Source organism: Aulonocara stuartgranti (assembly GCF_965226115.1).
Source record: "Aulonocara stuartgranti genome assembly, chromosome: 10".
Lineage (NCBI taxonomy): Eukaryota > Metazoa > Chordata > Actinopteri > Cichliformes > Cichlidae > Aulonocara > Aulonocara stuartgranti.
This window is the reverse complement of record NC_138946.1, coordinates 22,659,002-22,673,154: the sequence shown is the minus strand read 5'-3', so window position 1 is coordinate 22,673,154 and position 14,153 is coordinate 22,659,002. Positions and strand designations below refer to the sequence as shown.

General features: G+C 38.0%; 2 protein-coding genes across 2 annotated transcripts; one reads left to right on the top strand and one right to left on the bottom strand.

Annotated features, from left to right (window-relative positions):
- Window positions 1-63: 63 nt before the first annotated feature.
- Window positions 64-5,112, bottom strand: LOC309715428 (uncharacterized protein). Its single transcript, XM_082548549.1, has 5 exons — window positions 2,398-5,112; window positions 1,271-1,429; window positions 1,064-1,165; window positions 582-773; window positions 64-468 (listed from the first exon to the last, which is right to left on the bottom strand). The coding sequence occupies exons 1-5, from the start codon at window positions 2,449-2,451 to the stop codon at window positions 277-279; spliced, it is 699 nt and encodes a 232-aa protein (XP_082404675.1). The 5' UTR covers window positions 2,452-5,112; the 3' UTR covers window positions 64-276.
- A 6,276-nt stretch (window positions 5,113-11,388) lies between these two features.
- epd (ependymin) lies at window positions 11,389-14,118 on the top strand. The gene is made up of 6 exons (XM_082550072.1): window positions 11,389-11,786; window positions 11,966-11,997; window positions 12,124-12,261; window positions 12,349-12,535; window positions 12,640-12,721; window positions 12,833-14,118. Exons 1-6 carry the CDS (start codon window positions 11,711-11,713, stop codon window positions 12,957-12,959), a joined length of 642 nt encoding a protein of 213 aa, XP_082406198.1. The 5' UTR covers window positions 11,389-11,710; the 3' UTR covers window positions 12,960-14,118.
- The last annotated feature ends 35 nt before the right edge of the window (window positions 14,119-14,153 follow it).

The window sequence follows — 14,153 nt, the reverse complement described above, 5'->3', positions numbered from 1 at the left end:
CTGAAAGCTCATGTCTAACTTACAGTCAGAGGTGAGACAGAAACTCTGGGAAATACCCAAGAAAGCCCTTAAAATGAGAAGGAATAAAAAGCAGACTCGCAATAATCAGAGCCCCTCGCGAAATGTTAATAAAAACACTTGAATGAAAACTATCACAATCTTTCCAGTTTGATCAAAGTGCTGAGAGTCAGTTCAACTATTTCTTCCTTTTTTCTCTTTGACTTAGTGCGCATGTGTGTGTGTGTGTGTGTGTGTTGTCTTTTTTTCAGTTTTGAGTCATGACTGTATTTTCGTAGCCAGTAAAAGAAAGTCTCTTGCCAGCTTGGTGAGGTAAAGGTCCAGATCCCTCAGGATGATGTAACCTTCCACTCGGCTGTCCCATACTGTCCTGGACCTGCTTGCTGGGTTCAGGCGTGTTTGTGCCAAAGCAGCTGCTGGCCTTTTCCAAGAGCTTCTCAAAGAGCTCATCTAGGGGAGAAAGCAAAACAAATCTTATATCAGACCATTTTTGATGTCACTTCCTCCACAGGGAAGGGGGATGATGAAATGTGGGTGGATTTCAGTAAAAAGACTGTTGATACCTGAGTGCTAACTTGGCTAATCAGGTCCCGCAAGTCCAGCTGAATGTGTCTGATGTTCTGAGTTAGAGTTGTCCGAGCATCCTGCACCATCTTCTGATCTTTCTCCTCGTTCTCCAGCTGTATTCTCTTCCACTCCAGCATATTCCAGTAGGTTTTCATGTCCCAGAAAGCGGCATGCAGTCGTTCCCACTCCTGAACGCACAAGTGACAAGCACATGATTACATAATGAAGCGTTGCACAACCCCATCTGTGCTTGAAGTTTCAAAAAGGGGAATTCCATGCAAATTTTTACAAGCATTTTTATTCTGTAAAAGCAAACCTTCTGACAGAGTCATCAGGTTTCTTTCTTTTTTTTTGTTTGTTTTTTTGTTCTCCTCATAATGGAAAAGGTCAAAACAAGAAATTCTCAGAATAACACCAAAAGTTAATCAGAGAATGATTTTCTATGAAAGTGTTTTGAAACACAGAGGGACTTACTAACCGTCAGATTAATCCACCGATAGAATTCTGTGGAAAGTGAGGGCAGATCCTTCAAGTGTCGGCTTCTGTCCTCAAACTGCCCGTTTCCCAGCTGCTGCTCCTTCTATAAATAAACAAAACAAAACAAAACAATAACTTATAAGTTTAAGCTGAGAAAAAAAAAACAACTAGTGTCAGACCATGGAGTAGAACTAAATTTAGTACTTACATATTTCCCTAGCAGCTGTTGCACACGAGTTCGAGTGGACCTTGTGTGCTTGAAGCAATTAAGATACAGGGAATTAGTCTGAGCAACTGGTAATGAGGCGGATTGCTCCATGCAGTCCAGTATACAAAAGAGGAGGAAGAGGGCTTTCCAAACAGCCATCTGAAACATCGGAGACAAGACCAGAGTTATAGGTTAGAAATCATCTGCGACCACGTGCGCCTTCATGGGATAAACTAATGAACGAACAGTTTGTGCAGCTGCTTAAACTCCCAACGATTAAGTAAAATAAGCTGACTTGGACTTCCTGTAAAATTGCTATGTATAGAAAGTAACACTTCTGAAGAAAATGAATATGGCAGATGGGAAATTTAACAACATTTCTCTAAGAAATTCCACGCCTCATCTGTCATCCCCTGCCACATGACATCCATATGCTTTCTTTCTTAAATTCCAATAAATGGTTAAACTGTGAAAAGGAAGCTCTTTTTTTTCTATGTCCTCTTCTTTTTCAGCCTTGCACCTAAAAGTGTCTGTGCAAAGACCTGAAGTCAAATCTCTTGAGTACAGATAAAACTGACTTCAGCAGGTGGTTGCCACTGCAGGAATCATGTAATTAGAAGCGTTGTATGTCTTGTCCCTTTCAGGTTTCCTGACTCAGTTGTAATTAATCAGCAGAAAAAAGAAACAAAAATCTTCCTTTTTTTAAAAAAGTTTCTTCTTTTTGTTGTTACATATGCTCTCGATGCAAAACAGTCTTCATGCTGAGTCAGTCAATCACTTATTAACTGGAAGGATAACAGTTCCCTGATCTCCCAGTTCAATGTACATTAAGACAGCACAGTCATTAAGCAAACATAAACACACTGTATATATATATACATACATACACACATATACACACACACACACACACACACACACATACACACATATATATATATATGTGTATGTGTGTGTGTGTGTGTTTGTGTGTGTGTGTGTGTGTATGTATGTATATATATATACACAGACACACACACACACATATCAATATCTATATATATACATATATAGATATTGATATTGATATCTATCAGAAAAACACAAACACCCTCAGACTCTTGTAAACTAGTGTAACATGGGCTTACCTCGGAGGAGTAGTGAGTAGTGGTGTAGTGCCACTCGCAGCAAGATAATTTCATGCTTTACTGGCACTCACAAACACTATATATTCTCATGTTCTTGCTTTCGGTTTCACACGGTGTCTGGACTTTTTTGTTTTTTTTTTCCTCTCTCTGCCGTCTCGCTCTCTCTCTCACTAAGCATCTTGTGGTGACTGTATGATTCAGAAAAAGTCATTCACTGTGAAACTAAAATAGGACTGCCGTCTTTATTTTTTGCTATCCCCCCCCCCCACACACACACACTTGTAATCATCATGCTTGTAAACTGCTTTTCTTTTGTGTCTTTCTATTTCTATACTCTATACTCACAAATCTGTCCATTTTTAGGTCATTTAAACATGGACGAATTGATAAGACAGAAAAGAAAAGGAAGCATGAGAATAAGCATCTACTTTTAAAAAAATCATCTGTTTGAGCTGTAACTGCCACTCTGGCAAGTTGACCGCAATGCTCAGTGTTTAGTTTACACAATAAATAAAAACATAACTTTCTTAATTCCTGAAATGTCCAGTAATTTACTGGGGAAAGGTGGAAAAACACTTCATCAACATCAAACACTTTTTGACTGTGCATCTTTAGGGAATATTTCAGTCTCATGATGTGGACAAGTTACAACAAGCAGTTTCACTGAATGTCAGGGAAACAAGATGGAAAAAAAGACCAATTTTAAAAAAAACACCCATGATGTCATCAATTGCATCACTTGAAAGCTATACACAGATTATAATTAAAGACTTCTGGATCTTTTTTTCGTTTTACATATATATAACGAAAAAAAGATCCAGAATTCTTTAATAGTAATATATATGTATTTATATATATCTTTGAATGATGTTATCCTAAATCCTTTTGAGTCCTTCTTCTTGTATCCTCCTTAAAGGTACCTGTTTTGATATCAGCATTCCCTTATAAGAATAAAAAAAAAAACACAGTTTAAATAAATAAAATTAAATAATTAGGAATTCATGATATTTTACTGAAATTTGTGCTGCCTGGTTTGAGGTATTTTGCAGCTTTCAGGTAGGTTCAGGTCTCTTCAAGTAAAAATCAAAATCATTCAAGTTCTATTCCAGAAAATTGCTTAACTGTAAAGGGGTTGATAATGATTTTGAGGTAAATTCCCAACCAGACATGAATTCAGTGCCTTCAGTACTGGAAGTCACCTGAGATTAAAAGAAAAGAAAGCCGGAGCAGTAATCTGTTATCATGTTGAAATTTGATCCGTCGTTATTGGACCAAATATAGTTTTGCACGGTACGATGCCATGGAAAGTGCATCTGATTGTTTTTTGTTTGTGTTTTTTAGTGCGGAAAATACATGCCTGCTGAATTTTTACATTTGACGCAACTTAAATCAATTTCTGACTGTTTGGTACAAATCACAGCATTTTTTTAAATCACAGATTTAAATAATTCTCACATGATTATTATTTTGGTTTATTTTTGTGCAGAATTCATTGACTATATAAAAACATGTTCCTAGAGTCATTTCACAGTAACCCAGTGTGCCAGTTGAAACTGTGTAAGACAAACTTCAACAGGTAATGCTACATGAGACCCATCACAATATATTTAGTTCATGTGTAAATAATGTTCTACATAAATATTACATTTAGTTTTTTAATATTAGATTTTAATGAGTTAGCTTAGACCTGTTTTTCATTTGTCTTGCTGCCTAATTTCCTAACTTCAGCCAGTAAATTTCAGTACAGAAGCAAGTTTTATCTTGTGACAGAGCAATGTGTCTTCTCTAACAGTTTACCTTTGCTTTTGTGTTGTTTTACTCTGTGTAAAATTGATCTTTCAGACAGTGGAGGAAACTCAAATGGGCAGCTTTACTAACAACCAAGCTTAAGCTAAATAAAATGCATTTTCAGAACAACTCTGAAGAGGAACATAAAGATATTCTGTAAGATCTTAAATTAGGTTTGGGTATTCACACAGTGTTTTTTAGACAAATTTCCAGAGTCGGTATGTTTTTGTGAAATTTCTGATATGCATTTGGTTTCAAACTATGAAAAATTCTTATCCCTAGAAATTTTATTGACAGGAGGTTTCACCCTACCTCTTTGTTGTGTGACAGTTTCACTTTGGCATTTAAGTTATGGTTTCAGTGAATTCGCTTGTTGAAGCCACAGGTTGTTTTTATCTAGACAGTCATAATAATTCTGTTTTTGGTCTGTGCTTTTTTACTAGCTGCTGGTTATTAATCTGTTATTAACTTGCTGTAACCAAATGTGACTGGCTTTCTCCTGTGCGGCCTTTTTAGACTCCACTGATGACGCTTCTAGCACAAGTACAGGACTGTGTTTCTCACCTGTCTGACAGAGTTCATAGAAACAACTGGGACACTTTGTTGGCAGAAAGAAGAACAAGAGCCAGCTGCACACTTTGTAGTCTTGAAAACAACACGTTTCTGACCTGACTTTTACAGCGATACAGCAGAAACACCCCAGGATTTCTATTTAGCTTGGATTACTTGTATATAACAAAAACGGGGTACGAATGTTTTCGTGGGGTCAGGTTAATTCACTTCTAACGCTCCAGCCTTTCATGCACCTTCATGGTGGGGATTTTGAAATTTGTACTTTGTACTGTGAAATTATGCATTTATACTTGGCTGGTTTTCTTTTTCTGCATCTACTGTTGTTTTTTTTTATAAAGCAAAGATTACAATAAATCAAATTACACATTATGTTTTTTCACTGAGTCTTGTTAAACATACAGTATAAAGATTTAAAATGTTGGATACTTAGGATTCTTTTAATTTGGAAATGCTAGAGAGACGTCAGGTTATCCTACATTTATTTAAAGTATCTGCTGTTACATAAAAACATTTCACACAGTCAGACTGGATATGCTAAACGTCTATATCAGTGTTGGTTTGTTTAACTCCAGAACAATCTCTAAAGTTTCTTTGAACTGCGCAAACAAATGAGGGCTAGGTAAAACTATTTAACTCTTCACATAGTTATTCTGATTCTGGTTTACAGTTTTTCACTTGTCATTTCGAACTAGGGTACTACTTCCTTGCCCTTAATCTCGGAATTCAGGTGTTTTCAGTCGTATTGCCATGGGTATAAGATGAAGCATTAAGCCATGCAGTCTGCCTTCACAAACATTTGTGAAAGAATAAGTCTTTCTAAAGAATTCACAGAATTTCAGTGTGATACTGTAACAGGATGCCGCTGTTGCAACAAGTCATGTTGTGAAATTTCTTCCCTCAGACATATCCCATGATGTAAGCAGTAAGTGGTAATATTGTGAAGCTGAACTACAGGAACTCAGGCACATAGCAGACCACATAAAGTTAGAGTCACATATAACGAGAGAGGAGTCGCCAAGTGCAAGGCGCGTAGTACAAAAGTCACCAACATTGTGCTAAATGAATAAAAATAAATGAGTTTCAAACCTCATCTGCTATTAACATCAGCACAGTAACTGTGCACTGGGAGCTTCAAGGCCATGGAAACCCTTCCTTCTGTGTGACAACTGGGTGGCTCGGTGCTTTTGCCCATGCAGTTTAAGTTGTAAAAACATTAATATTATAACTTTTTATAAGCATTATTTAATTATATAATTCTTTTAAAATCACACAAAGTACTTCATTAGCTTAACATGATAGCATTTTGCAAAGGCTGATAGTTCAGTCAGTGCAGAGACATTGATCTATGAGCTCTGTTTTTAGTTTCTGTAAGTACTCCCTCCAAAGCACATCGGACAAGCTGAAGGCTTTTCAGAATTTTATTAAATCAAAGTAATAATAAAGAAGTATGGTAACAGTGTGCACTGGAAGTAACAAATTTGTGGATTTTTTTTTTCAATATCACCAAACGTGGTAACTTAATTTGTATCCGAATTTAGATGCAGGAAATTAAAGGGGTTTCAGGTCCATTTGTCTTTTAGACACTCTAACTGAGCATAAATGGGTTTCATCCATGTTGCAATGGAAATGTACTTTCAATATTTCCTTTGAGCCTCTAAATGATGGAGAGTATCAACCCAATGCTGTAACCCTGGCCTTTTTATATCAATTGATGTCTTCAAGGTAAGTTAGTGTTAAGGGTTGATGATAGATTTCGGCCTTTTTGCAATATCCTCCTGAGAACCGTGGAAAAAACTGCACCTTTTTGTGATTTCCTTCCTCTCTGGAGCTAATCAAACACACGAGAAATCAATGGAAAGCCCAGGATGTCCTCTATTTCGTACATCAAGACTTAGTAAGGTACCTCAAATGAGTCAAACGATATAGATCAAAAACAAATGTCCATTATAGAAGACATAGGAAATAAGGCTGGTTCTCAGGAGAATATAATGTCACTGTGGTGGAGCGTGGACTGCGGTGCCGTGCGCACGCACGTGCATGGCATCCGCAATCATGCCCACTGTGTTAAAACACGGGGAATAAGGGTTGGGGAAGATGTGTGGAATGTGGTGTGATGGCTCTCAGTAACAACCTCTGGACCCACCGTGTCTCAATCACACCACAGTCACTACATAAAGAGACTACTGAAAATTCATAGGGACATGTACACTGCAAGCTTATAAAACCTACAAGACAATAAAGTGGTCTGATTTTGATGCCGGTCATAAAAATCTTACTTCTCTATGAAAAAGAAAATGCTGAGCTCTTTGTGAACTGTCATGTGGTCAGTGGGGAGGGAAGGGGTGAAGTCGGAAAAGGGCTTCCCTCATTTTCATTACCTGTTTTCGCTTATTTTCTTGAAACAGTAATGTTAAATCCCCACGTTTTGTACAATTTACTCTCAGCTTATTTGTGTTTCATGCAATTGTGGTTTTGAGCATCCTTTTAGTTTTGCTATGAATTTCTTCCAGTTTTTCAACTTTTTCTATAAACAGCAAACCCAGATTTCGGCTTATTGTAAACACATACAGTCACGAGAAAAAGAAGTCTGTCACAGGACTCTGTTTTGTGAAAACTAAGCACATGAACATGAAGTTTGCAGGCATTTCTTCAGTGCACAGCTATGTTAAGGTCCCACGGCAGCATTTCAATCTGCTTGAGGTCTGGACTTTGACTGGACCACTGCTACACCTAAATTCTTTTCTTCTTCGGTCATTTTGTTATAAATTTGCTAGTGTGCTTGGGTTCACAGCCTCAAGTTTGACTCTAGAATACTCAGAGGAGTCCTGTAACTGCAAAACAAGCCCAAATCATCACCCCTCAACCACCGTGCTTGACAGTTGCTGCAAGTTCTTTCCACTGGTGCGCTTTGTATTATGGTCAGACATCTGCACATCTGCACCAAGGGACATTGTTCCTCAACTCCTGTGGTTTGTTCAGCCTTTTTCTAATTGTACTGCCATGAACGTTAATATTTAACATTCTAACTGAGGCCTGTAGAGGTGTAGCTCTTGGGTTTTTTGCAGTTTCACCGAGCATTCTGTGGCTTGGGGTGAATTTGGTAGGATGTCCACGCCTGGGATTGTGGCATTGAATGCTCCAACTTCTGCTTTTGCACAGGCACTCACGCTTGCTTGTTTAGATTTAAGACATGCTTGTAATTCAGTAACTGGATAAACTTGCTCCATCTGCTTATCAACAGAAATGTGTGTGTAATATGTTGAAAAAGCAGGTGTATAATGCAAAGTATTAACACCAGAGCGAGGATTTGGTGTAGAGGGTTGATTTAAAATAAATATGGATCTGACTAAAGAAGAAGAAAACAAAACTAAGAACTTTCAATTTGAAAATGTTGTTTGTGTGTGTTTGTTTGTTTGTTTGTGGGTGTGTGTGTCTGAGAGATTGAGAGAGCGAAAGAGAATGGTGCACTGACAGCAAATAATCCACTTGTTTACCATCGGAGTACATGCCTGTATCAATCACTGAAAAATATTTTTACTTAAACATAAAAATGGAAACTTTCAGATCTGCATCACACAAAAAAGACATTGTCAATCATATATATTTCACTTCTGTAATATTCTGAATATTTATAACTGAGCCATTTGTATATATTAAAGCTATTTCTTATATATTGTAAACTTTGTAATATATTGTGTTATTTAATGTATTTCAGTCTATTGCTGTTATTGTCTTAGAGCCACTGTAACCACATAGTTTCCTTTGTGATTAATAAAGTATTCTGATTATGATTATTTTATATTTACTATTTTTAAACACATGTCTTGATCAGTAGAGTCATTTCATGATATCATTTCCCGGCTATTTTAAATTCAGCTTCTATTATTACACATCTGTGAACTATTTCCAAATTACAGTGTCATAAAAACATGATTCGTTTAGCCGTGTGGGTATAATTAAGACTTTCTTTGGAAGACCAGTAAAATATAGTCAGGTGTTTATCTGTCTGCAGAGAACTCTAATATATTTTAGTTTTTCTCTGCTGCAGTAAGTGACATAATATTTTGTATTATTAATTTTTTGTTGTTGTTGTTGTTGTTGTTGTTGCTCAGTTTTGCTTTAAGGAGTTCTTGGACCTTGTTGAGATTGTATGTGTTTGTTTTCCAGCCTTCGGGTCTTATTTTGCCCAAGTGCGATCTAGCAGGACAAGATGGGATTCATTCTGGCTTCAGTGTCTCCTGATGATTGTCTGCAGAAAGAGGAAACTTCTGCAGACAAGGTCAGGACAGCCTTAAACACTAAGAGCTAAACTGCAAGACAAAAAGTGCCCAGTTTGTGAGGCAGGTCATTAATAAGCTTACTTCCTCTATGAAAAAGAAAGTGCTGAGCCTGTCATGAACTGTGAACAGAAGGGGAAGCAGTGCATTGAGAAAAGGGCTTCCCTCATTTTCCATTAACCCCCCCCCCCCCCCCCCCCCCCCCCCGCTATAGTTCCTTCAAACAGTGATGTTAAATTTCCCATGTGATTCCCGCAGTTTACTCTCAATCTATTTTAAGTCTGAGTTGAACCTAGTTGTTTGTAATGTTTGTGGTATAAAGCATCCTTTTAGTTTTGTTATTCATTTCCTTTCTATTTTGAAAGAGAAACAGCAAACTGCTTAGCTGAAATCCAGATATGTAGTTTATCGTAAATCAGTCTTCTGAGACAAGTAGGTGTTTTCATAAATTATATTTGAAATGGAATTTGAAAGTAACAGTAATCAAAAAATAATGAAGGAAGGAAAAATGAAATGCACAGAATACACATTTATTGCCAGTGTTCTGGTTTTTTAGTTCTTACCAAAAGTCGAGTCAGTTGAAAATATAAAAACTACATTCAATGATTTCTTTTCACGCAAAACTGAAATGAGAGTAGAAGAGAATTCATTCATCTGGGTTCATATTAAAAAGAAATCTGAAAATCTCAATGCAAATAAAATGAGCTGAAAATCATATAAACAAACATTACGGAGCTTTTAGTGATTACTTGTTAAAAGTAATCACCAAACATACCACTACATCATAAATACTTCAATGCAAGTATGCCAGTATTTTATATGCACTGATTCATATTTTCAAAAGCCTGTTATTGATGCATGTTTCTCACCTGTTTGACAGAGTGCACACGATGTTAGCATGAAAACACACATACACACACAATTTTGATGGCAAGTAGAACAACAGACAGCTGCACACACTGAAACTGTGAAAACAACACGTTTCTGCCCTGACTTTTGCAGTTGATCCAGTATACACACCCCAGGATTTCTATTTAGCTTGGATCACTTGTATAAAGATAAGGGTAAGAGTGTTTTTTTGGTGGTGGTGTGTGTGTGTGTGTGTGTGTGTGTGGGGGGGGGGGGGGGGGGGGTCAGTCATCACAGTCACACATTTAGTACTTTTTTGTAAAATTGTACATACACCAGGCTGCTTTTTTCCCTCCTTTGTCTGTGTCTCATGTGGAAGTTCAAAGGTTACCATGACTCAAATCTAAAAAACATGATCTTTTTATTCATTACTGGTCGTACAGAAGCAAGGCCTCATCAGTTGTCCTTTCTCCATGAACGTCATGACTTCAAGTTAAAGAAGCAGGAGTCCTTGTCCCTACAGTCAAATATGGCAGATGAGTGCTTTGACATCAAAAATATTTAAATATCAATTAAAATGCAGCACAGTGCTTAGCACTGTTGCCTCACAGCAGGAAGGTCCTGAGTTCCTTTCCATCGGGGTCTTTCTGTGTGGAGTTTGCATGTTCTCCCCGTGTTTGCGTGGGTTCTCTCCAGGTACTCCGGCTTTCTCCCACAGTCCAAAGACATGCAGTTAGTGGGGATAGGTTAACTGGTAATCCTAAATTTCCCATAGGTGTGAATGTGAGTGCAAATGGTTGTATGTCTCTGTGACAGACTAACAACCTGCCTCTCACCCTAAAACATCTGTCATCTCCAATGACCCTGGAAAGGATAAGTGGAAGAGAATGCACAGATGCAATAATTTACATGTAGCTGTCAAACATATGATGAACATGACATAACAACACAAACTGTAAAATAAATACTATGATGTGGTTTGATGCTTTGTAGCGGATAAATGCAAAAAAGGAACGTGAAACCAGTTCCAAAAAGGACACAGGCCATATATATAAACAGAAAATGCCATTTTACTGGATATAATCTACTGATAAGTTTGATTTCTTAGCCACCTCCAGCTGTCTTTTTACTTCCTTGGCTTGCCAGCCATAAGAGAGAGGATGTGCGCTTAAAGGATTCTAACATTGTCTTAAATGTTAGTCAGCTTTCATTAAGGAATAGAGATTCCCTGGTTCAGTTTCAGTTCCTAACAGACATTGGATGTATAACTAACACATTTCACTTCCAACCCCTCCGTCAATTCACACACAGTCTTAGGCCTACAACCTACAGTCCTACATTCCTCTTTACCACAACATCACTGTAAACAGGGAGCTGTTATGATACTTAGCATAAAGTCATTTTTCATCTATACTTAACTCTGTTTCCCTGACACAGCCTTGATAATCCCCCGTGCATGATTGGTCTTACCCTTTATTTACACATGACACTCTGAAAGGTGCTTTTGAAAGTAGGGGGCCAGCCAGAGACACATTGCATGAAAACATCACAGGACAGCTGCACAATCAAAAACGAAAAGTAAAACTCTTCCACTGGGTGCTGACCAGCAGGGACAAGAACTAATGTATTTGGACAGCTTGAAGTCAGAAGTCCAGGGGGTTATGACCCCGGGTCCTTTTTACGTCAGACTTTTTGTCTCGTGCCAGTTACCAGCCCTATAAAAGCAGCTGTTTGGCTGACCAAGAGCTAGATGTGCTTCTGGTTGGGGTTTTTGGTTGCTGTTGCCATCTCGAACATTAATTTGTGATTCCCTCCAGACCAGAAAAATGTATGCAGCTCTTACGCTATTCTTCTTCATGTGCTTGACCGCCAGCACCCATGCAGATCACCATCAGCCTTGTCGTAAGAGTTTGCAGTTTTACCCTATCCATAAAAATTGAAATTATTTTTCAGGCATCTTTTAGGATTGCTGCATTTTTTTTAGTTACAACACACAAACTCCAGTCTATGTATTGGATCAAATTATATTTAATGTTTGTTAGTATATGAAAGGTCTTAACTATCATACTTTTATCTTTCAGATGCACCCAATATGACAGGATTCATGTCTGTGGTAAGTTTTTAAAAATATATATTATTATTATTTGTCATTCAGATCAACTCCTGATCCTTGCATTACATTTTAAACTCTTTAATTCTCCCTTGTTGTGTCTCGCCGTATGCTTTCGAATGAAACTAGATGTCAATGAAAGGTGAAATGAAAGCATATGGTGCATTCACCTATGATTCAATGGGCAAGAAGCTACGGTTCAGATCAAACGAGAGCAGCGCCACAAACGCTTCACATAGTATGGATCTGCTGATGTTTTTCGAAGAGGTAACTGCTTTAAATCTGTAACGCCGACAAGTAAATACATGACTTGAAGTTGTTTAGCAACTTAACATGCAAGTCTGTCTCTGGCAGGGGACATTCTACGAGATTGAAAGCAAAAACCAGAGCTGTGTGAAAAAAACGCTGCACTGCAGCATGCACCCTCTGGATATTCCCGATGATGCCACGTTTTCCACTAAAGAACACTCTGGGAGTGCAGCCATCGAAGGGGAGGGATTACAGCTAGACGTATGGACAGGATCGATGCCCGACAAGAAAGGTAGGGGGTGACGCGCTATAAACAGAGGAGAGAATTCGAGGGACGCTCCTGTATAACTGTGGTGATATTCACTGTATTTGAATGTTTTCTGTTCTCGTTTTCAGGCCACTATTCCATGTCTGTAACCAAGGGATGTTTGCCTGTGTTCACTTTCTACTTCACTGAGTCCACATCATTCCTTTTCAGGTAAGCTGTGTTGATTTTTTTCAGCTCTTTTTAACATCTGAGCAATATACTACAGGGATGCAAACAACATACAGTGAATGCCCATAAAGTATCTCTGTCACTTTCTTACAGGACCATGGAGATTGAAAACGAGATCAAGGACCCCGATCTCCTTGTGGTGCCTTCCTTTTGTATGGGACAGCCTGTGGAGGACACACCTGAAGGGACAGTAAATGGTTTCCTCAATGAGTTTGTGTAGATGAAGCCTCACCTGCAGAAAATTAAGCCCCTTATGCAAGCATGGCCTGCCAGAACTATAGACTTTTCTCTCCTTTTATGTGAGTTTTTCTTGTGACACTGCACTGCATCACATCTGTTTCCATCACACCCTCAGCACCCGTGGGAAGATATGGCTTTGAACGCGTCATACTGTAAGCATACATGTTGATGTAAAGGGAGAAGAGGTGAAATGGATTTTAGAATTAGTTACAATTACTAACAGTTGGTGGCTTACCAAGTCGGCCTGCTAACAAAAACCTGTAAGATATGATTAATGGAACAATAAAATGTCAAAGCTGTCAAAAATCTCATGTTTTTTCTTGTTGGTCTGAGTTTGTACAAATTTTGCCCTGGAGCAAAAAAACAAAAACCATGTGTCTAAAACAAATGACACCTTTTTAAATATATTAAAATATATTAAATAATATAGGAGATCTCATAGTAAAGACACTGCCAACATTGAGTGAACAATTTAAGAATTGAATGACTACAACAGCAATAATCATTGTTAATCAATAGCCTATATAATTTAATGGGTACCAGTGTGATTAGTGAAAAAACAAACAACACAAAAAACATAATTCTATTAATATGTGTATTGTGGCCCCAAATGAACTCTTTTGATTGTGTTACTGAGGTAAACTGATTAATCATTCTTTGTGTAGTAAGAAAGCAGAAAATTCCCCTAAAGGTACAAAGTAGAAACATATTATTACTTTGTATGTTAGCATAATAAAATAAGCTTAAATGTACAACATTGTACACATCTATTGACTTACTTACTTAGCCTACTTGGATTTTCATTCAGTAGGCCACTAATCTATTTTCTGATAGCTCATTCCGAAAAACTTCAGCAGTGCAGGGAGTGGAAGAAATAGGGCAGCTTTTACCAGCTAAATCCAAACTTTGCCCTTTTACTGATTCCAGTTCAGTCTTAAAGTTCTTACTTGATCAAAGAGCTGAGAGCATTTATCCCAACAACACTGTGCCCGTTAGGATTTGATTAACTATCAATAGTCAATGACCCCTGCCTCATTGGGAAGTTAGACAGCATGCGAGGCACTGTCCTGCCTAATGGACAATCTCCGTGACTCAATCGGCGATCACATGAGAGCGGTCCATATGGACCTGCCGCTACGAGGAACCAGGATATGGACCTGCCGCTACGATAGCC

Bases quoted from the DNA above. Each gene is read 5' to 3' on its own strand.
- LOC309715428 (XM_082548549.1), bottom strand. From the start codon at position 2,451: ATGAAATTATCTTGCTGCGAGTGGCACTACACCACTACTCACTACTCC. The intron at 1,430-2,397 runs GTAAGCCCATGT...CCGATGTTTCAG, and splicing joins CTACTCACTACTCCTCCGAG to ATGGCTGTTTGGAAAGCCCT. The intron at 774-1,063 runs GTTAGTAAGTCC...TTGTGCGTTCAG, and splicing joins ATCGGTGGATTAATCTGACG to GAGTGGGAACGACTGCATGC.
- epd (XM_082550072.1), top strand. From the start codon at position 11,711: ATGTATGCAGCTCTTACGCTATTCTTCTTCATGTGCTTGACCGCCAGC. The intron at 11,787-11,965 runs GTAAGAGTTTGC...TTTATCTTTCAG, and splicing joins AGATCACCATCAGCCTTGTC to ATGCACCCAATATGACAGGA. The intron at 12,722-12,832 runs GTAAGCTGTGTT...ACTTTCTTACAG, and splicing joins TCCACATCATTCCTTTTCAG to GACCATGGAGATTGAAAACG.